This window comes from Petromyzon marinus, chromosome 1 (genome assembly GCF_048934315.1).
Source record: "Petromyzon marinus isolate PM22_M1 ecotype Great Lakes invasive population chromosome 1, UKy_Petmar_22M1.pri1.0, whole genome shotgun sequence".
In the NCBI taxonomy this organism is placed as follows: domain Eukaryota; kingdom Metazoa; phylum Chordata; class Hyperoartia; order Petromyzontiformes; family Petromyzontidae; genus Petromyzon; species Petromyzon marinus.
The window spans coordinates 26,858,553-26,881,547 of NC_133667.1; the positions used below are offsets into that span (position 1 = coordinate 26,858,553).

The following is a 22,995-nucleotide window of genomic DNA, read 5'->3' on the forward strand; positions in this document are numbered from 1 at the left end:
GACACGCCCACCCATATCACAACCAACACAACCGGGGCTCCGCCCACCGCCTGTCAATCACCCGCGCCGGGCCACTCCTCCCCGCGAAGTGAGTCACGGCGGGCACCGCCATTTTGAGGGTCAAGTGAACAGATTTGATGCTGGATTGGCCGGAGTTGGTTGCGGCTCTCGCTTTGCTTCGTTACGACCGCTACGACTGCCCGACACTGCTGCCGACGTAGCACCAAAGCCGCCTGCTGCGGAGTCACGGGCCACGCGGTGCCGAGTTTTGTGAGCGGAGTCGCCCGGCGCTCGCTCGGTGTGGTGGTGGTGGGGGGGGAGACTCCGCCCGCCCATGAGAGCCACGGGGCCGCGGGGGCGGCCAGGCGAGACGGGGGGCTGAGGCCGGCCACGGCTCCTCGCTGTCTCTTCCTCTGCATCTCAGTCTCCACTTGTATCTTTTCGTTTCGTCAACACAACTTACAAAGTTTCCCACGTCGCCGCTGTTGCTGCTGCTGAAGTTTGGTGTCGCCGCTGCTACTGGTGGTGGTGGTTGTACAGGAGTTTGGGGGTGGTGGAGTTGAAAGAAGAGGTGTCGGAGGAGAAACGCGGAGTTCCCCCCCCCCCCCACCTCCTTGTATACTGCTTTAGTTGAAGAATAAACAGGCGGCGGCAAAACGGGATTTTTTTTTACCAGCACGAGTGTTCGGAGACGGCGGCAGCAAGCAACGTAAACTAGAAAATACGACGAGCAACAAGTAGGGGAAATCAGAAGCGGAAGGAGTGGAGGGGAGAGGGTCTGTGCCGTTCCTCCAGGACGGTCGCCTTCGTCGTCGTCGTTTTCGTCGCTGGTGTTTTCGTTATCGTCGTTATCATGGCTGCCAACCCCAGGAAATTCGCGGAGAAGATCGCACTGCACACGCAAAAACAGGCTGAGGAGACTGCCGCCTTTGAAGAGGTGATGCGAGAGATCACCTACAAGAGAGCCGTGAGTGACACATCAAACACGAGAGAGAGTACACAGCCCTCACCCCGACTTCAACTAAATCTTCACCCCGACTTTAACCTTTACACAGACTCCAACCCTAACCCCGACTCCAACCCTAACACCCGCTCTCCAACCCTAACCCCGACTCTAACCCTAACCCCGACTCCAACCCTAACCCTAACGTCATCCTCGACTCGCACTCTAACCCCAAACCCCTCACCCAAACGCCACTTCGACCCCGACTTAAACCCTTACTAAAACCCCAATTAACCCCAACCCCTACTCAAAACCTAACCCTCGCTCTAACCCCCTACTCACACTTTGCCTTAATCCCACCCCAATCCTGGCATTAACCCTACTCTAATCATGACCGGAACCTTGATTCCAACCCAAATTTAAACTGACCCAAACCCCAACTGAAACGCTAACCCTAAACAAAACCCTTGCCCCATCTCAAACCCTAATTGCATAACTACCAGAAAACTACATCACAAGCACAAACCCTAACCTTGACCACAATTTCAACTCAAACGCTGACTATACATCACTAACTCAAACGCTCACCCTGACAACATTACCAACCCAAACTCTAAATCCAACCACAACTCTTAATCCTAACACCAACCCCGACCTCGGCCCGAATAACAAAACAACTATTTAATAGCCACTGATGCAACTAAGACTCCGACTCAAAAGAGTTCAACACTGACTCCAACCTTGACTATAACAGTAATCAAATCAATAAAATAAAAGTAGTTTAAAGAACCGATGGAAACCCAGAACTCCGTCTCCATCCCTCATCCTAACGCCCAGTGCTCTTGGCACCAACCCTAATGGCAACCCCGAGGATAACAATTACAATAACCCACACCCCCCTCATTCCGAATACAACCCAAAGCCGTAACACAGAACCCGTCGACAAATTTTTTTCACCACCTCGCTTGCGCTGTGACCCCAGCTCCAACTCTGACCCCTATGAGCAGCGTGGGAAACGTGGCCTCATTGAGGACCAACTCCCCTCTCTCCTCCTCCACCCACCCACCTACCCCCAACCCCTTCGCTCTTGGTCATCAGACATTTGGCCCGAACCATGACATTGTTGATGTACCCTTGAAGCTGTTTGCGATTATGCGGTTTATGATGAATCCCGTGTTGTTATTGTTGACGATATTGACATTGTTAATTGGGATTATGATTATCTTCCTGTTGGCCCTTAACGATGCCGCGTGGTAGTAGAAGATGCTCTTGATCTCGTTACTGGTGACGATGCTGTTAATTTTGATTGTGTTTATGATGGTGACTGACGATGCTGCAGGTCCTCTTGTCCGTGATACTCGTGATAGTGATGCTTATGATGATGATAATGATGGTGATTATGCTGCTGGGACTTGTTGATGATTACGCTGTTGATCTCGTAGTGCCAGATGGCCTTGCGGCGTTAAAGAAGTGGCGGCGTGTGTCGGACTGATAACGGAACAGTGTTGAAGCACGCTTGCTTGCTGCTCTGGATTTGGTTAGGTGGGAGACTGTTTATGAGATGTGAAAGACCATCGCCATGAAATAGGAATCTGGGAGAGGGGACAGGGGGTGAAATTAGTAAAAAAAACTATGTATTGTAAACGACAAGGAACCCGAGGTATTTCAGTGCCGCAGATTAAGCTACCCGGGCACATTTGTTAATGTAAATATATATTGGTGAAGTTATTGCCCTGGCGTTATTGATGGATACTCGCTTTTAAATCACAAACTGTGTGTGCATGCACATGTTAACAGCGTCATGAACTAATGATACTTGATTAAAACATGCTCGAGCAATGATTTTTCCATAAATGTGGCTCTGAAGTTTGACACCGTTGAATGTGCGTTGTCTCTTCCTAAAGATGCAGTACAAGTCTCGCCAACTGCAGCTGGTTCAAAGCCGTAGCCAGTACTACGGCGGATCCCTGCCAAATGTCAATCAAATGGTGAACAATCCCGAGCTTCAGGTACGATGGGCGCTTTGCTTAGAATATAACTATGTAAGGAATTGTTTTAGGCACACAGATGTGCACTATACCTGTGCGTATAAAACATACTACATAAATATACTTGTGGGAGGTGGAATGGCAATATCCACACTGTCTAGTGAGCCCTCAAAGAACAGTCGTAAAAGCGTCTTTGTTTGTTCAAAGGTAAAATCAAACGTCATCTACCAAAGTGTGGCAATCTGTTCATGGCTTCTTTTTTCTTTAACACTGACTTGTGAGAAGTTTAGCCATTGTTGCCAAGTCTTCGCTGGTATTTTAAAAAGTTTGCCCATTTGTTGAGCATGTGTGGAGTGGCACTTTTGTACTCCCCATGCAAAAGAAAATACCAGTTTTAGAGGATTTTGTTCGAATGCAACATTATACTCGTGATGTAATACGAACAGTTTTCTGTACACACAGTTCTGCTTGTCGGTTCAATGAAATTGCTGTACACTAAGTTGGAGTAGTTTAAATAACTTTTAGCACTGGGTAACATGTCTTATCCAAGCCATTGGAAATATTTAGAATATGCTGAGATCCTAATTAAGAGGAGCAGTTGACAATGTAAAACTGACACAAGGGATGTTTTGTTTATTGCAAAGCAGTGGTTAAGACTGGCTGACCCAACAAATAATTTGTCCTTATGATGAATGATTTGTAGGCAAGGTTTCATGTCGTGCACTGTGCTGTCCTCCTACCGATGAGACAGTGTTGCGCTCTAGGGATCAGTGATGCTTAAAGCAAAAAAATACACACGAGTTGAATAATACACTTTTATGAGCACTGCAGGCTGCTTTGTTAATAGTCTTTCTGTAAAATTGTCCTCGGGCTCTTGTCACTGAAAACGGCCCTCATTTTTTGGAGGGGTTTTGACCAGAGTTTTTTTTTACAGTAATCAGGAAAGGCATGACTTAAGCATTTTTGGTTTCAATTTACAAGCAAAGTACAGTGAACAGTTCCAAAGTTGTTGACAAACTTGACAATGCATAGAATGTGGCTTACTTTTCTGCACGTGTTTTATTGACAATATCAAGTTCCAACCATTGTCAGTATTTTCCTTATTATTTTAGTGTTTAATAGACATCAAATGGATTTGGGCTTTATTATAAAATGTTACCCATCCAGTATTTCCTTGATTGTATCATGTTTGCTGAGTTTGCTTAACTGACCTGTTATATATACAGCCAAGCTATTTAATGTGATTTTAAGAATGGCCATTGTCCAAAACATTACCAATTATATATCTTAACCAAAAAAAAATATATTTTTTATTTTTAAGGCAGTGTTCTTGATGAATGCGAGTTATTTTTGTTGATTGTTGTGTTGATTATATATTGAGGGGTTTATTTCTTATGAAAAATGTGGAACCTGGAAATACATTTACTCTCCAAATTACCTTTTACCCTCTTAATTATGAGTATAAAACATGTACCAATTGCTGTCATAAAAATGAAGTATTGGATTTCATGATGGTGTCAAGTCAACACATTACCAGGGAACAAATTTGCAATTTACAATAATCACAAGTGTTCACTAATCAAATATTAAAAATGTATTGTAATGGTATGTTGGATAAGGGATTTAAATATAAGTTATTTTTATTCATCTTTTCATACATGTTTTATTGAGATATTTTTAACGAATTTGTTCTTGCAATTTTGTAGCACAGCTCCATTAACGGGATGGGATGCACGTCACTTTAAAATTGTGAAACATGTAAAACCTTGTGTTATTTGTTACTGGTGTATGGGTGTTGGAAACTGTCGTATGTCATTATGAAAAAAATACACAATCCATTTGTCACTGCTTCTGGATAGTCTCCATACATCTGTGCCAGTCATGAGGTTTGTTTTGCCATACTTCACCCTGCTGGTCAGTGTTGGATCCCAGGACTAGTTAAAATATAACTTGTCACATCATCGTAGCTACGGCCAGGAATTGAATTCGCGTTACTGGTTACATAGTTCAGTGTGTTAACAAATGTGCCAGTGCTGCACATCATTAAAACATTAAGTATTATTTTACTGGAGCCTAAGTCCACCTGTTAGAAATTATTATTAAAGTATGTTTTATTCTTGTGAAGGCTGTTATGCGATTTCTTTATAAAACAGATGATTTTGTAATCTAAATATTAATGTTATATTTTCTATTAAAAAAACATTCCGAACATTATTTAAAAAGGAAGTTTTTACAAAGCAAATTATGAAGTCCTGTTCGATGTATGGTCAAATCTGTAAAAGTATGTTCTGGACCAGGAAATTACACATTTTGGTAATCTGCAAGATTGGATACAAGTGCTTAGGACTGTTTGACACTGATAAATTAATGTTAACTTAATTTGTACATTTGAAATAACTAAAAGAATGTATGCATGATGTTCATGGTGTATGTGATCTTGAAGCCGTCATTTAAAATAAATCGTGAGAACTGAATTTAACAAAGGCATTAGATTATTTGGCGACAAATACCTTTTCTTTTTAACAAGACATTGGCATTTTCATTTAAAGCTTTCGTGACTGCAGTAATTCATATTCTTAGCTCTTTCGGTAAAGTCACGTTGAAGGGAAACAATAAAATAATAAAATATATATCATCAGATGACGACTGTTTGTGTTATGGTCGAAACGTCGTGAGATTTTTTTTATTGTTTTCTATATATTTTATTATTTTATTGTTTCCCTTCAACGTGACTTTACCGAAAGAGCTAAGAATAAGACATTGGCAGCTAAATTTTCGGTTGCTCGTTGTTTTGTAGGGACAGTTTTATCCTGCAATCGACGCAAACAGGGCTGCAACAAGACATCACGGATTGGTGGATCGTCCCAGCCGGGCTCGCCTTATGTCCCCTCATCGGCGACAGTTCCCGCTGGACAAACATGCGCGACAAATATCCTTTTACCAACGTCAAGATTCTGTCAGCTGTGTGCATTGTCTTTCCATTTTTTGCATGTTCTGTCTCCGCAACCCAATTTTGTTCAATGTAAGCTCAGCTTCGCTCACCAAGAAAAGAAGGTAGAAAATCATCTTTAATCTGTGTTCAATAATGGATTTGCATTTGTTAATTTAATATTTAATATCTATGTTAGTGTTTCTGCGTCATTAATTCCACAGTTAAAGGCTTAGCAGTCTGGGTGGTAGGCATAAGCTGCTGATGTGACTGTGGTGTTTGGTTTATTTTGCCTATGCTTTACTGGATTTCATTATAATTGATAATACATTATTGATGTTACTTGCAAAATTTAATGTAAGTTTGATATTTTTATCTCGTTATGACTTGAGTCAATATAATAGCCATTTTTTTCCATTAAAGGACTGAAACAAAACATTGTATGTGGCCTGTAGAAGTGCCTACCATAAAGAAGATACATGTGCAGTTTAATTTCGGTGAAGTAAATAACTTATAGGTAAATAAGTGTCAGCAATTTAAGTACATTATAATGGCTAGTACTTGGAAATAGCTTATAGCATGGCATTATATCATGTAGTGGTATAAGTAATGTGTCCTTTTTGAGGTCTTTTAAGGTGCCAACTATTTGGTGATTCCGTAAAATAGTTGTATTATTCCTTATTTCCATGCACGTATGATTTCAGTCTAACCGTGAAAGCAAATATTAAAACTCCTAGAATCCTCAAAATTGCTTAATGGAATCTTTCTGAAATTGTCCTGACTGAGTAGAAGCAATTCATGATGATGTTTTCATCAGGGAATAGGTTTTGGTTAGACTCACTTCAGGGGAATGTATGCCAATTCTGCCTGTCTTTTAAATGAGCAACAAAAAGCCTTGGATCTCTCGTTACAGGCAATTTTGGCTTGATCTGGTTTTCCGGGAATCGCTTTTAAAATCTAAAGCAGCTTTTTGGCAGTCGCGTCTTGCCATGCAGTGACAGCATTTGATGGTCTGTTGCAAGGAGCTCCCAGTATTTCTCTGTGCATCTTCATAAGTAGTGCACTAATTATTGTATAAATTAGATCTAATGGAAATTATTACATAACAGCTCTGTCTTTTGTATTTAAATATTTTTTTTTTCCTTTTAGCCTGAAACTCTTGGCTCACATAGAATGATGCAACTTAAGCCTAGGGACTGCTTATAACTGTAAACTCTTTTCATGCTGCCCACTGTACTCGCACTCATTAAATATTAAACGCTTCCAAAGGTTACATAGTAAAATGGCCTTTGCTTTGCTGGAACCTTCTTAAAATCATTACATAGTACTGTCTGTGTAAGATGCTGTGCAATCGCCATTTTGCTGAATATTCCCTGTGACTTGTATATCAACACAGTTTCATAAACAGTGAATAGTAAGATCCCCAATAGTATTTGGCTATTAGTCATGTATCTTGTAGGAATGCTCGAACTACCATTTGGCCAGGAGGGATGAAATCAGGATGAGAGTGTTACCTTTGTTAAAACAATAGACAAATATTTTCCAGTATTGGAAATGTGTTATATTACCGAAAGAACCAAAGAGTAATGTGTTACATTGTTTAGACAATTAAAATGTGTTCCTGTCTCATGTGTAATCGAACATACATACATCTTTTAAGACGTGCAAGTTTGTTGATGATTCAGTCGGCGACATTTGTTTATGTACTAAGTTAATGTTAAGTGTGTTCTTCATTTGGTCGTGGGTTTAGGTTTGGGTTAGCTGTAGTACAGTATTGTAAATATTAGTGAAATGGCATGCTGTGGCATATTTGGATATTCTAAAGACGTGTGCCCTTTTGATGTTTCTATCTTGAATCGTCTACTCTGTCGTTATGCATGCTTTATGTATGTTTCAAGGAAAATATACAAAATTTCACTAAACGGAGTAAGATGAGTGGACTTTTTGACCAGCAGGACTTTATTTTCATGTTTTTTTTACTTTCTGTAAATTTATACAGTACAGTACTGTATTTTTGGACAGCTGTTTCCCCCTTACTTTTGGCAGGAAAAAGTATTAGCTTTAACTTTAAAGGCTATTTAATATTTTTGCCAAAAAAACAATGCAAAATTCACTTTATATCAGTTCTTGAAAATGGGGTTTTATGTTTACAAAAATTATATGCAAATATAATTTGTTATTGACAAATTCGGAGAATTTAAATTGACAAGACTTTGTACTCTGTGTACGTGTTTAAACGTATGTGTTTTGATAACATACAGGTACACTGAAGACAAGTGAAATAATTTTTTTTAACTTTTGTCAGGATCCACATGTCAAATGAGCCTTGTAAATTATGCTTTGTAGTAAGCCACTGCGGCATTCTCATTGGGGCTATCTTGAGCTGGGTGCGTGTTTGTGCCTCACACACAGATTGTTTGCCATTTGAATATGGTCTCCCCATTGCACAGCGGTCTGGACATGGCTGGATCTTGTAGATAAGCCTTCTCCCACCCACCACCCCCCAAAAAATATCCCCTTTACACACAGCTTTCATTCTCAACATTGTTGGCCACTTGGCTCTTTTGTGAAAATTACAGTACGCCATTAAGCGGTGTATGCAATAATAGGAAAAAAACTTTTCATATAATTTGCTCCGGATCCTTTTTCTGCTCATGCTGCCAATGTTCTTAATGTGACGTTTTATGTCAAAGCCTGTTTATATGCGTATTCCTTGACCCTGATTTTTACATCGACAGTTCGCCATATGGCTCAGTTTATCTGTCCCCACCACCAGACACGTCCAGCTGGAGGAGGTAAGCACGTTTCACATTTTCCCAATGTGCCCTTCATATTTAAATACGTACGAAGTGACTTGGAACATATGTTGATAATTGTTTTGGTTATTTTTAAATTGGTATTTTACAATTTTTTGTTGTTAAAGATATGGCGTTTAATATAAAAAAATGCATAAGAGAGACGTGAATGAAAATTCTGAAAAAAGTTTCCATTCGGGGATGAATAGATGCATGGTTTAATGAATAAACGCTCGTTCCAAAGGCTGCAATAATGTAATGCATGCAAAGTTACTTGCCAGTTCTGTTATGCCAGATGTTTTTTCCACTCCACTGTAAAACCCTAGTGCTCTTTGAATTACTGTACTGAAATGTGAAAGTGTAGCAAATATGACCTACTTAAAAGCATATTTAATCTTACGGCAACCTTTGTTTTCATACATCATTTTTAGCACACCCCACATTAGACCTCTCAACTGTCGCCATTTCTTTCTGTAATGATCAAACAGTCTTGAACATTTTTGGGTTTTTTTATTTACAAGAATATTTAAAAGAATACAAAATTAAATTTGTTTTGCTACGTTAGTCTATATATGCTTAGTATTTGCTTGTTCAAGGTTGGATATGATAATGATAAGCTAGTGTTAAAATAAATAAACACATGTCATACTAAATATTTGTGTAATTGAAAAAGACGAATGAAAACGCTTTCAAGGATCACTTATATAATGTTTACATTTGTCCCACTCGTTAACAAACGACATGAGATGGGAATATTTTTATTTATTAAGGACTCCATCCCTTCATCTTGTTCAGTTATATTTAAATTATTTTTGGAAAAGTTAATTTACTGTTATCAGTTTATTTTGGCGTAATAGCTATATATAATTAATACCTCTGGAAACTCATTTTTTTTAAGATGGGAATTTCCAGTTGTCATACATACATAAGTAGCCATTATCCTTCATAGTTAGTAAAAGTAGAATCCCCTAAACCAGACTAATTGTCGACCTTAAAAGAAGATGTCGATCTGTTGCATCAAAATTAGCAGAACCAATGTACTTATGTTTACACAAATGAAATTACTCATTCAGGGAATTATACTTTGGTCATTGTTCTATTTACAAAGGGAGAGAGCCTGAATCACAAACCTTTTAGCCTCTTACCACAAATTTATAAACTGTTCTTAAAGATCAGAGAGTCAAATGTTGGTCAGTTTAGAAACCAGCCAAACACAATAGCAAGCAAAAATGCAATTTCAAAGCAATATACCAATGTGCACAAATAAGATAGTGCCAATCAGTTAATCTTGCCTTCTGTGACATGTGTATCATAAAAGTGAACATTTATAAAAAAATTGAACAGCTGAAAAGACGATAAAAGTTGAAAGTAGAAGCATGTAAAGCTGTTATGTAGAGAATTGTGATGAGAGACAGAAGTGGAAATACACATTCCAGAGAACAAACAAAAAGTAATATAGACATCTTATTGCAAAAAAAGTAAGTCTGCTTCGGCAAGTTGCACTGCTGTCGGGGATTTTACCTGATAGACAAGACTGAAGAATGGCAGCCAAGGTAGAGAATATGCCTGAGAGGATGACCATCTCTGATATGAAGTGATGAGAACAGCTTGTATACGGGAGAGAGGTAGATTGTGGCAATGCAGGACCGTGAGAGATGGCAACGACATAGACATGGACAATTGCTGATGGTAATGATTAATAAAAAGATTACCTGCCACTTTCACTGAAGTTTATTTAACGAAATAGATAGAAGTCAGCAGCAACTAACTTAATTCTCTAACCTTTTTATTGATTGTGTTTAAAGCATTCATTAGATACCTGTCTCAGTGTTGGATATCGTGTTAAACGTATGCACGATTAATACACATACACGATATTTTAACCTGATGCTGTCATAAAATCTGGCCTTAGAACCTAACTTGTAGCTAAAATATAACTACTAACCTTACAGGTCTTGCAATATAAAATCATCCAATACAGATTTACATTAATGTAAAAACCATCAGGAATGTTAGATGTATACCCTCGTCCACTTAAAATATTGTAATATGTGATCGTGTAGTGATTTGTTCAAGTATTTGGCTTTCCATTGTATCTATGTTGAACTTCTTTTGCACCGTACGTAGCCAAACGTGCTAATTGGAGATGTCGGGGAAGGAGAACAAACTAAACACAAAGCAGTTCTAAAGAAATTAGTTTTCAATGTAGTGGCTTCCTAATATCGGAAGGAAGAGCATTCCAGACGGCCGCAGAACGGCATCTGAAAGCACGTGAAGCAGTCGCCGTCTTTGTTGGATGGCTTGCCCAAAGCCTCTGCGATAGACATGCTCTTTTGATGGTTACATTCTACAGGCAATAGGCATAAAAAATTCACGGCAGTGTCCTGCCAGGCTCGCCCTTCCTTTTTCCCTTTGCACGCAATTTCCTTTCGTCACCTCAGTTTCCCTGGCCCCTCTCTTGTTGGCCCATGCTTGTCCCCTGTGTTTATGCTTTGGCTGCGGGGCCTTTGCCGTTTGCAATCACATCTGCCTGTGTTACTCCAGAATATTTCTTGATTCTTTTTAACCCTCAGACCTTTGTGACTGCAAGTAGCACAGCAATGCAAACTGCTTTTGTGAACGATGGCATTTCGTGGACATTCATTGGCACCCATTACACGTAAACAATTTTATATCATCGCAAAAATGCTTCGGCTCACGAACGGCATATGTCCAATTGCCTGTGATAAGCCCGCAAAGGTTGCACGAACATGCCTGAACATTTTTTGTGGCGTTGCTGTCGTGTGACAGTGCGCAAGGTATTTTCTTGCAGTTGAAATAAATATTTAGCAGCAATGCGGGCTGCTCAATTAAAACGTTTGCTCGTTTGCTTCTTGTACATTTTAATTGCGCAATACCGGCGTTGGATGTGCTAGGCAAAGCTTTTGTGTACATTTAACTGTGTTGCATGGATTGGTGTCATACAAAGTTCAACAACTTGTACTTTACAACAAAAACTAAATCACAAGTCAAGTCTTGTGAAATGTGACAGAATATTATGTATAGTTTCATGCTGTCCAGTTTGAAAAGAAATACAGTTGTAAACACTTGCAAGTAAATGTGGTGTTTGTGTACCTTGATTTTTGTTTTTTATTTCCCCCCCTCACCTTTTACATATACTGTACTAACATTTCAGCCAAAGAGCCAACTGACTGTCTTGTTCATAAAGCATTTTCATTTGAAATCACATTAAGTTGGAAATTCAGTGCCGCCATCCATCATTATGATATCTTAAGTGACTATCTGCTTATATACTTCTGTACTGAGGGCTTTGCGTTCCCTCCCCCATCTGTCGTCTTCATTTTGGATCTGCAGCATGACCAATTTTGGTGTATTTGCACACACACTGTTGTGTCCTGCATTTAGGTTAAGAGCAATAAATTGTGCAAATAAAGTGGGACGGCCATGGTTGCTGTGCAACAAGTAATGTGCTTAATCAACGTAAAAGGCAGAAAATGTGTTTTTAGTTTCATGCGTTCGCCCATAATTATGCTTTTTTTTAAACGGCGCCTTCATTCTTATTTGTTGCCATATTCTACACTTCATTGGTTGTGAACTTTCATCACAAGGCCCAATAGAATTACATTTCCAGAGCTTATTTTTAGGAGAGTGAAAAGCACTAAATGGATGTTGATAAAGTACTCACATTTGTCGGGCTTCAGCGGTGATATATTACCCAAAACACAGCTAGGTTTTAAAGGGAGGGGTTGCATAATGTTAGTGCTAAACAAACTATCATTGCATTTTGATTGGTGCTGAGAAGGCCAATGGTGTAATACAGTCGTTAAAATGCTATTCCAGTACATTTGTTTTATGTAATTTTATAGCAATTATCCGCTTGTTCCATTCAAACATGATTCCTTAAAATAAATGTCCCCGATTTGATGCATGCAATGTAAAAAAAAAAACCCAACTATACACTTTCTATACAAAATACAGAATCGTTTGCTCTTAAATCATCTGCAGGAAGCAGGGTGCGGACTGCAATGTCTGTTCCAATGCATTGTCCCCATCTTGACCCAAGTAGTTATTTGGCGTCGTTGTGCATAATCTAAGTAACAAAGTAATATTACGGAGACTTTATCTCCTTTTTATATATCTGTCCCTTCACTTGATACGTATTTTATTTTAGGCTTCCCATTTAACCACACGTCTTAATGGGAGGAGCAGGGAGTGTTTAATTTCAGCAGCTTTGATTCAACACAAGCACACCCTTGGTCTGGTTCGGACACACAGCGGGTCATCGGCAGAATCAAACTAATGCTGGCAAAGGGCAGATCTCAGCATTGGTTCAGGCGATCCTGGCGTTATAGTTGCTATAACTTGTTTCTAAATGTAAATACTGTTTGTACTGTATTATTTAAATAAACAATTTTGGCTTTTTTTCCCCGCCTTCAAGGGGTCTGAACCCGTGCCGTAACTTCCCTGGTATGGACGAGAGTTATGGATATAAACTGGGCTTTTCCTCAAGCCTCAACAGGTGAAAATACTTTTTTTTTTTTTATAAAACAGTGTCATTGCTTCATTATAACGGGGTTATAACCTAATAGCGCTCACTACTTTAACGTAAGGGGAATTAATGGCTTGTTGTGTTAACTTATAATTTGTATGACAAAAAAATACTCATGGTCATCTCAGATTAATACTGACATTTTTAGCAATGCATTTTTTACATCTTAATTCAGGATTGAGATGAACTAACTACACTGCCTTTAAAATGCATGATATATTCATTACGGGAAAAGTGACACTAAATGAATACATTGAGCTTTATTATTGATGACCAAAATAGACAGCACACTGCCTGATGAGGCTCCTTTAAAATTTCACCTGTTCAATCATGACCTCAGATGAACTTATTCAAGGGTGATGTTTTGTTTTGTTAACATTGTATTGTTAATTGACCTTTAACTGCTAAGTTTAATGAAGCGTGACCAATTACAAAAATTTATCTTGTCAGATTTGACTGTGTATTGCTCATGTACACCTTAAGATGTGGATTCATTATTTTAATGTACTGGTTTTTCTTATGATTAATCATGCTTATATTCGTCTTTCTCTAGGCATAACTCGGACTCTGCTCTACATGCCAGTGTGGTAAACACAAATCCTCAAAATCAGTTTGTCGCACAAAATCCTGCTGGCTCCCAGCTAAACAGAAAAAATGGTAATTTTATACCTCTATTGTGGTTGTGGGAAACATATGCCCTTGGTCACAATTGTTTATTTTCACGCATGTACGGTGAGACGAGTATTTTTTTATATGCTTGTAATGGTATCCGTGTATGAACAAAATATGTATATTTTGACGCATGCAATATGGTCATTTATTTTAAAACACATTAGCTCTGTTAATGTAATGTGATAATCATTTTCATGAACAGGACATTAATTTCTCTTGTCACGTGAACATTTTGTTACATACACTTATGTTTGTAAAGACATATGTCAGAAGGCTTACAAGGAATTGGAATGAGTTAAAAACAATTCGACTCGCTTATTTTTTGACTACGATTCATTGTGCCGTTTAATGGGATTCTCCCTGCAGCGTTCCAGCTGGATGTCCCCACAATACAAGAAGATCTGCTGAACCCAGATGACCCATCAATCTCCAAGCAGCCATGGGAAACTAGAAAGGTCTTTGCATGCTAAATCATTGTGTGGATACATTGGAAAGGCGGATGCTGTTCTTTAACGGTCTTGACCTCGGACACTTCAACATAACACAAGGTTTTTTTTCTTGTTTATTGCAGCCTGTGGCTACGTCGTCATCGTCGTCATCCTCGTCAAGACCGAAGTCCTGTGAAGTACCGGGAATCAAGTATGTCACATCAGCATTTTTAAGCAAAATGCACAAACGGGGGACCATTTAGTTACTCGAGCATTCATGAATACAGTTGGTTTGTAATGTACAATAAAATATCCTACAATAGTAGGAAATGAGATTGTAAAAAAAACCCTGACTATTATGTGTTCCCTTCAAGGAAACACGATGCAGACTTGTTTTGTAACATGCCATCTTTTTTTCTCCAACAAACTTTTTTTCCCAGTGTGTGCCTTATGTAAATGATGATGCTGCCACCCTTCTCACCTCATCCTTATTCTGTTCCCTCCTCCCGCACGTGCCAGCATATCCCCGTCGCTGGAGCAGGGCACGACAGCGAGGAGGAACGTGCCATGCATCTCGTTGCCCCCAAACACGGGTGGCTCGCTGCCGGACCTCACCAACATCCCGTCGTCGTCGCCGCTCGCCACTCCGCTCGACCCCGAAGAACCCAACTCTTTTCCCAACATTAGTGGTGGGCGCAGCACCGGAAACTTGGCCACCAACCTCATGCACCTGGACATTGGCTCAGCGGCCCAGGGTGAGCTCACTGCTGATATGTATATATTATTTTTTAAACGTTACATGTTTATCATCCACCAGATGACATGGAGTAAGAATATTAGGAGATTGGTCGTAAAATAATATTGCCAAGTGTCGTGTTTCTTGGAAGTAAAATGTCCCATGGTAATGTTTGTATTCGCAGGTATATTGTGTAATGGAGTTAAAGTAACATTTCGTGATTTATAATTTACTAAATACTAAAGTCACTTCTTCTGTAAGTGCTGGCATAAGGCAGCAACTTTTTTTTATATAAAGTGAGTTACTGACAACCCCACTTTCACATTTGTTGGAAAAATAGATTTGTTTGAAAAACATAACTTTTGTATGACTTGTGAATGTTTCATAGAGAGCGTTAATTTATTTTGTCGTTCATGCAGCTGCTGGCTCAGAAAGGAGAATGCATCAAATTGGCCCTCGGCAGAAACACAACAACTCTTATTTACCAGCACAGGAAGGTGTGCTTGATGATGCAGAATGTCATGTTTTGTGTGCATAACAATTACACTTAATTAGGAAAAAAGGTTACTGTTATTTTTATGTTAATGTGAATAATGCTTTTTGAACGGTTGTGATGATGACCGACACTTTTCAGGTACTGTGCCTTCGCCGCAGCTGACTCCCCTGCGCAGGCACAAACCGGTGAGCCCACTCACGCTCGAGCCACTTCCGCTGGACCTGGAGTCGAGGAGGACGCACCACATGCGGCAGCTGTCTCCGACACGCTCCCCTGCCCTCTCACCACTCTCAGAGGTGAGTTGTGCACAGACAAATAAACCAAAAATCTTTGCCCATCGCGGGTTTTCCCATCTAGGATTTTCACATCGTGGATTTGACTTCGCTGGACCCTTCGTGGTTGACTGAAATTCTTGTATGCGTCGTAAGTGTATACTGCTTGCGATGATGCTGCCGCGGAAGAATACACAAGCCATCTTGTCTCCTTTTTGTATCCGTAAAGCCCATCGCAGCTCCCAGTTCATGTACTCACAGCATCTAGTGAGGCAGTGAGGTTCAGCTGCACAATTTTTTATTGCTTTGAGTGCCCTTATTGTTTATTTTGCAATGCCCCTAAAAGAAAATTAAGTGGTCCTGAATCTTGTGAAAAGAAGCGGAGGATGGTGATGTCTCTGAGCGAGAATGGTGAATTACTCAATTGACGTTCGATAGGTGAATGCTGCATCATCATTAACCTAATCTTTATTTTTAGGTTTACATTTACGTGTACACTACAGTTTCATTATATACATATACTTTATAAGTCAATATTTAACACTATAGAAAATGTTATTTTATATTGAAATACTTAATGTTTGGGTTAATGAAGGGTAACATTAAACAAAAGGAGGGGGTGTCGTGTTACGAACCCGTGAACCAAACCCTAGATTTCCCATTTGCCTCTTGAATTTGCGGATCGGGGATTTTTGTCGATTGCTGCTATTTTCAAGAATGTAACCCCGCTATGGGCGAGGATTGCTGCGAGACTTGTTGAGCAGGTTTTAATACTGTGATTTGAGCCATAGTGCCATCTAGTGGACAATCACTTATTCTACTCATGACTGAATGTTGGTGACCTCACTGATGATCTACTCCACTCTGTGCACTTGGGCTTTTCTATAACATTGGTGTACTGTCCTTCTGATTAAATTGACGGTACGATCTGTCCATCTTAGTTTCTGCCTACTTCCGTCCCGTTATTTCTTACACTTTACATGCAATAAAACAGGTAAAAACTGTATTTTTATTTTAAACTACAAACGTCTGGGTGTTTATAATTCGGATTTTACATATTAAAGTAGAATAGCATTTGAAAACCTTAATCGCTGTTTTGTGAAAAAAAATCCTCTTTATTTCTCAGGCTGTCGCACAGGACGCAGCAAACCTGGGGATGGATGACCCACTGACGTCCTTTCCACTGTACCAGCCTCTGAACCCCAATCGGCAGCATCAGCATCAGCAGCATCCATATCAGCAGCAACAGCAGCAGCAGCAGCAGCACCACCACCACCATCATCATCAACAGCAACAACAGCAACACCAACAACAGCATCAACAGCACCAACAACAGCAGCAGCAACAACAACAGCAGCACCAACAACAGCAACATCAACAACAGCAACATCAACAACTTCACCAGCAACAGCAGCAGCACCATCACCACCACCAGCAGCAGCAGTCGCAGCAGCAACAGCAGCAGCCGCTGTCAGGAATGCCACCCTCATCCCAGCCTTTACAGCAACTGCAGATGTTGGAACAAAGCCTACAGCCGTCTCGGTCGCAGCAGCAGCCTCCGCAGCAGCAGCAACCACAGAACGCACAAGCGCCTCCATCATCCATGCAGCAGGGCACGCAGCCACAACCACAAGGCATGATGCAGACTGCCCAGACACCAATGTCCCTGCATGAGTTGCAACAGATGCAACCTCCTCAATCGCAGCAACTTGGCAACTCGGCACACCCGCTTCCCCAGTCGCACAGCCACCCAAACATGCCGAGCATGGATATGCCATCCAGCAGCGTAAGTGTCGCCATGCATCACATTCACTGTTTAGTGCTCAACTAGCATATTATAGTGTTTTTTTATGGTCATAACAAATGATGGCCATTACCATGTTAATTATATGTAATTAATTATTTTGACATGGACGCTGAAACATTGCAAGTTTATTAAAACCCCCCCACCCTTGCCCACCCGACAGTCTGAATTGGGAGACGAAAGGTAGTCGATTGGCCATTGTGGAAGAGTAGCCCAAATACCCTCTAGAGTACCTCTCTTGAGCTCTCTGGGGTATAGGCCCTTTCGCCAGCGGCAGCATGGGCAGCAATTTCAGGGCCGCACTTTTAACTTGCATGTCAAAATTGTTAATCTCCTGTCAATAGATTGCATCATTGTTATCTTCAACAATTTTTTTTTTTAAATGCTGCAGTAAAAAACTGATAAAATGTTTTAAAAGTAATCCGTACATGTACAAAGGAGGGCCTGCCCGTACTTTGGAGGCTGTGGAGGTTATTTTACTGTACATCAGCATAGTGGTCAATTGCGGGTAGGTAAAGACAGCATAGTTGTGGGGGCACATAAGTACAGTACAACGACTATTTCAGAACTTCCCTCTGTTGCCCTGTAACCTATATCAAGCTTTTGTGCATGGTATAATTGTGCAAGTCAATAATGCGTGTGTTTTGTAGGGCCCTATACGGCAGAAGAGGAATTCAAAATCTGCGCAGTCTGTGAACTCTGTGCAGCCCACTAATGCAACTCCTTCATCTCCAGTCTCTACACAAGCAATCATCCATGGCAGTTTACCGAATGTAAGTCCTTTTTAAGGTAGTTGTTGAATTGTGGTCTTGGGTGAAAATTCACACCAGCATTGTGACAATTTTTCCAATTAAAATTATTGTCATTACAATTGGTCATGTGAGCACAGCTTAAGCCAAATGGAGCTGTCTAGTCAAGTAGTCAAGTAAAATGCGTTCATCATTACTTAAAATGTATTATATGATTTTTGTATTTGAGATTATTGGTTTCCTTTTCAAAAGAGCTGTGTATCTTTGCTCATGTCCGTGTTTTTTTTAGACATCAATGCTGAGTCTCTTCAATGACGGTTATGATCCTCCATATTATCAAAGGCAGTCAAATTCGTCATTGCAGCAGGTAATGATCTAAATATTGCACGTGCACACATTACCAACTTTATTGTGAATGATTAAAATGTTTGCATTGAGGCTTCACAATGTTTTTATAATTTGCCTGCATTAATGGAATGGTAATGTTTCCTTTTTTTGTACCACAAGTCGGATCCGTTTGATTTGGGAAATGGGTCGCTGGGGCTGCTGGGGATGAACAGCTGTGCAGACGTTGGTGGCAGTGGTCCGAGTTGGGCCAGCCTGCGCTACTCGCAGGCGGCCATGATGGGACTGGCCGGGAGTCATGGAAACCTGCTGGATTCACATCAGCGCAACAAGCACAACCTGATGTATTCCAATCATACGGACACCATCCCCGACATCATCCTCACTGGTAGGTGACGAGCTACACTTTAGCCTCTTTGTATTGCACTTTGTTCACATTCTGGATTGTTATGTTTTTTTTGCGTTCGGTGAATGGTTAGACTTTTTTCAAGGTTACATTTTACGCCTTGTTCGTTTCCATTACATTTCTTAACCTACTGAAGTTTAAAGTTTCAGTTTTAAATAATGAAAACGAATCCAATGGCTGAACGAAATATTTTAGTGACACAAAGTTGACAAGTAAACAATCGCTCTTGTGCTGCCTGTAGAATTGACAGACCTCGCCTGGTTAATGCTGGTTTGCAACCAGTCCCTGCAATTTCGTTTTTCTGTATAACCGAGCTGCGCCGACGTGGCCCACGAGGCGCCAGGTTTTTTTTCTCTTCAGCAGGAACCCAAGCCTGTGCCGCTGACGTTGCACGCATGATAGCTGAGTAGCTGGTAGATGATGGATATGACCGAAAATGAGTAAACCCTGGCTTTGCTCGGCCTCGAGCCAGATTCAGATGTTTTTTTAAGCATAGAGTTTCACAGTTTGGTCCTGGCTCGGCTTGTGGAAATAGCCAGTGGAAAACGCGTCCATACCATGATGGCCACGTGGTGGTGTGGCTCTGATTTGTCAATGGAAAAAAGGGATATAAGTGGCATGAATGGAGTGACTAATGGGCTAGCCAAGCAAATATGGATGTTATGAGCAAAGGGAGAATAGATTTTTTTTCATTGTTGCTCAATCACATATGCCTTTTAAATAACTTTAAATTAATACTTGTTTCTGTGTTTTGTGTTGTGCAGAGGAATCTTTGTCTGGTGGCTACCCAAAGGACATGAGTGCCCTGGCAGGAGTGCCAGAGATGGTGTTCGACTCAGACCCACAACTGGAAGATTTTCGGATAGATCCAATCGCGTTGGACAGCATTAGCATGCTCAATGACCCAGACATGGTCCTTCCAGATCCGTCCATTGAAGACACCTTCAGGTTTTACAGAAGTTAAGGGCTCACTGTTGCAGTTTTGGGTGTGGTATGGAGACAGGACTTGAGCAAGACACGAGATCATCCTTAGCCCTTATTTGCAGGCTTTTTCTTGGAAAGTCTAGAATATGTATATGTAACTTTTCTGTGAGCCTGCCTGCCATTACATCTGTTGCCAACTTCATGTTTAGTATATTCTTTGTTATGCCTAAACTGTTGCTGAACTGCAAAATTACGTCTATCTGTAAAGAATTTCTTTGTATTTATATTGTACATACAAGTTAGCAACACGCTCATGGAGTTTTCTTTTTGACTCGTAGTTGCAAAAGAAGGATTACATATTTTAACCTGTGCAAGTTGCTAGAAAGATTTAACTTTTATATTTCTAAGGGACACTGTGCGGGCAATTTTGCAGCACTCTTCTATACGCTATAGCACTTAAGGGAATTTATTGTATTCTTTCTCTTTAATACAGCCTGTACATTACATCTGGCGCATGTAAAAAAAAAACGGCATGGGATTTTTTGTGCCTATTTTTTTAGTTCCTCTGACAATTCACTTTCTCTTTGTGCTTGCCTTTAATCCTGTAATCCGTAGCATTACACTGGAGATATTTGTAAGGCCAAAGCTTTGATGGACTTTAATGACTGTGCTAAAATGATTATTGACCTATCAATGCCACGCATTCTTAAAACATTGCATATTACAAGATATACTCACAAATGCCCACAAGAAATCTACTAATATATAAACTTAAGAAAGATAAAGAATGTATACTGGGCTCATTGGTTCGCATTTTGGAATGGAAATTATTAGACATGCATTCGAATGTGAGGAAGACATAAGTTCCTTGGTGTGAAACTATGCACCATTATAACAAGGCTAACATTACAACGGTTATCTTCAAAATAGCTTATAAACAATACTCATTTTGGTCTGACCTACTAATATCAAATAAAAAGAGTTGGTTACTTTTTCATGTTGATTTTATAATCATTCACTGTATGTATTTGACATGAACCGCTCTGGCAATTTACATTTTTTGTGAATGCAACCTTTTGGCTTACAATTTAGCTTAATATGTACGACGTGGAAGTCTTGAGTACAGAACAGTGCACACCCATCTGGTACACAGATTTCTAAAAGTAGTGACTATATTGGCAAGTACATTCTTTGCTTGAGCTGCCATAGGTGAATTAAGGATGCGCTTCTAAATGAGCAATTTATTTGTAATTGCCAAAGCATATTCAGTCACAATGATGGCCATTTTTGTTTAAATCATGTTAACTCTTTAAAATAACAGAAATACAATTTTTATATATAAATACAAAAATATAGACAATTTATGTAATGCTTATTTTATATTACTGTGGCTAATTTTTTTTTCTAACATGTACATATTTACGATATTTCTTGTACAAGTTGACCTATGTACCATTTTAGTGAAAAAGTTGCATTCATTTTTTGTGTTAAATGTTTTATTTCAATAGTTTTTACTTACCCGGTAAGAAAAAGGCATTCTTTTGTTATTTTGATTTTTATCTTCATGTGCATCAGGATTATGCCCAGAAACAAATTGGTAGTGTATAGGCATTATGTGGTCATTTGTTACATTTTTTTAACAATATATTGTGAGGCTTGCTACAATGTCACAATTTCCATTTTTTAATTATCTTTTTACGTTATAGAACAATAGACTAACTCCTTCTCAACCTATGCCTTACTTGGAGATATGTGTGAAGAGGGTACATATTTAGTTATGGATAAATAGAGGTGTAAAGTGGGCAGGATGGGGATGAGGGTGAATTTGAACGTGTATAGTGGAAAATAATGATCTAACGTTAAAAAGAGTTTTCTACTTCATTGAAAAATCTACCAATAAACATAGTATATATGTTGTATCTTGCTCTGCTTGATGTGAATGTTTATTTGCAATTGTAACCCCTCCTTTATAAATGCTGTGCGTCAGAGTTGTGGAAAAGCACCCCTGGGCCGATTCCTTTTCGTGGTTTCAGAAAATATGACCGAGAGCGCCCTCTGTCTTTTATTAGCTACACCAATTTACCTTGTCGGCAAACTTCGTCGTGTGATATGCACAGTTATAGTATGGTGCGTGCAACAAGAAAACTGTCTCGAGTCATTTGACCGCATGATTTGGTGTGGGTGTTAGCATGACTAAAAACATTCCATTTTTAAATCGCAGTCGCTCTCTGCCATTATAAATTGTCAGTTTTATTTTTCAGATTTTCTTTTCATGTAGGGCCTGCTTTGGATGTCTGACCATTTATTATTTCAGCATTTTGGAAGAAGTGTTTTTGCTCTTTTCTTTGTTTGACTTTTACCCTTTTGTCTTGGCAGCATGAGAAGCAGCAGCCCATTCAAAACTTGCAGATCATTGCAGTCCCCATCTGGTTATAAAATGGCCCAAATCTCATCAATTGACCTTGGGGTGGGGGGGGGTGTGCGCGTCACATGCCATCCTATAGAAACATGTTAGGTGGGTAACAGTCGAACAAATATTTTTTATTCCAAAGTTAGGTATGCTGTAATTGATGACTGGGCTGAGACCATCAACTCACCTGCGCGTGAGAACCCAGTTAAATTTTGCGTGAAGCCGGGATTAAAATCCAAACATCTCGATAGTGCTGGGACACTCGGCCACCTGCTGTGGGAGGAAACGTGCATACCAAGGGTACTTGTATGTACTCTACTGTACTTAAAACGGGCGAACACTCATGGAGGTGAGCGACTACTTGCTATACTGCCATCTACTGGAAACTTCATTGTCGTACGAATTGTGAATTTCATGCACATGATGTTTTTGCCCAACCAATCCCACCTACCTCCAAAGCTTCAGATGTGAGCAACAATCCCTTGCAGTAACTCAAGATTTGACTTCTCAATAGCAGGACTATTGCACGTGACAAAGAGTAGATAAGTG

At 39.9% G+C, this 22,995-nt stretch overlaps 1 protein-coding gene across 2 annotated transcripts; it reads left to right on the forward strand.

Annotated features, from left to right (window-relative positions):
- The first annotated feature begins 69 nt into the window (after positions 1-69).
- On the forward strand, positions 70-21,955 carry LOC116939026 (CREB-regulated transcription coactivator 1-like). 2 transcript variants are annotated; one of them, XM_032946900.2, is made up of 16 exons: positions 70-967; positions 2,848-2,952; positions 5,729-5,860; positions 8,591-8,655; positions 13,094-13,174; positions 13,758-13,861; positions 14,243-14,331; positions 14,448-14,515; positions 14,824-15,059; positions 15,460-15,537; positions 15,675-15,832; positions 16,935-17,594; positions 18,263-18,385; positions 18,651-18,728; positions 18,869-19,094; positions 19,877-21,955. In XM_032946900.2, exons 1-16 carry the CDS (start codon positions 854-856, stop codon positions 20,074-20,076), a joined length of 2,517 nt encoding a protein of 838 aa, XP_032802791.1. In that variant the 5' UTR covers positions 70-853; the 3' UTR covers positions 20,077-21,955. The 2 variants fall into 2 exon arrangements, with proteins under 2 accessions (XP_032802791.1, XP_032802799.1); XM_032946908.2 differs by lacking the exon at positions 15,460-15,537.
- The last annotated feature ends 1,040 nt before the right edge of the window (positions 21,956-22,995 follow it).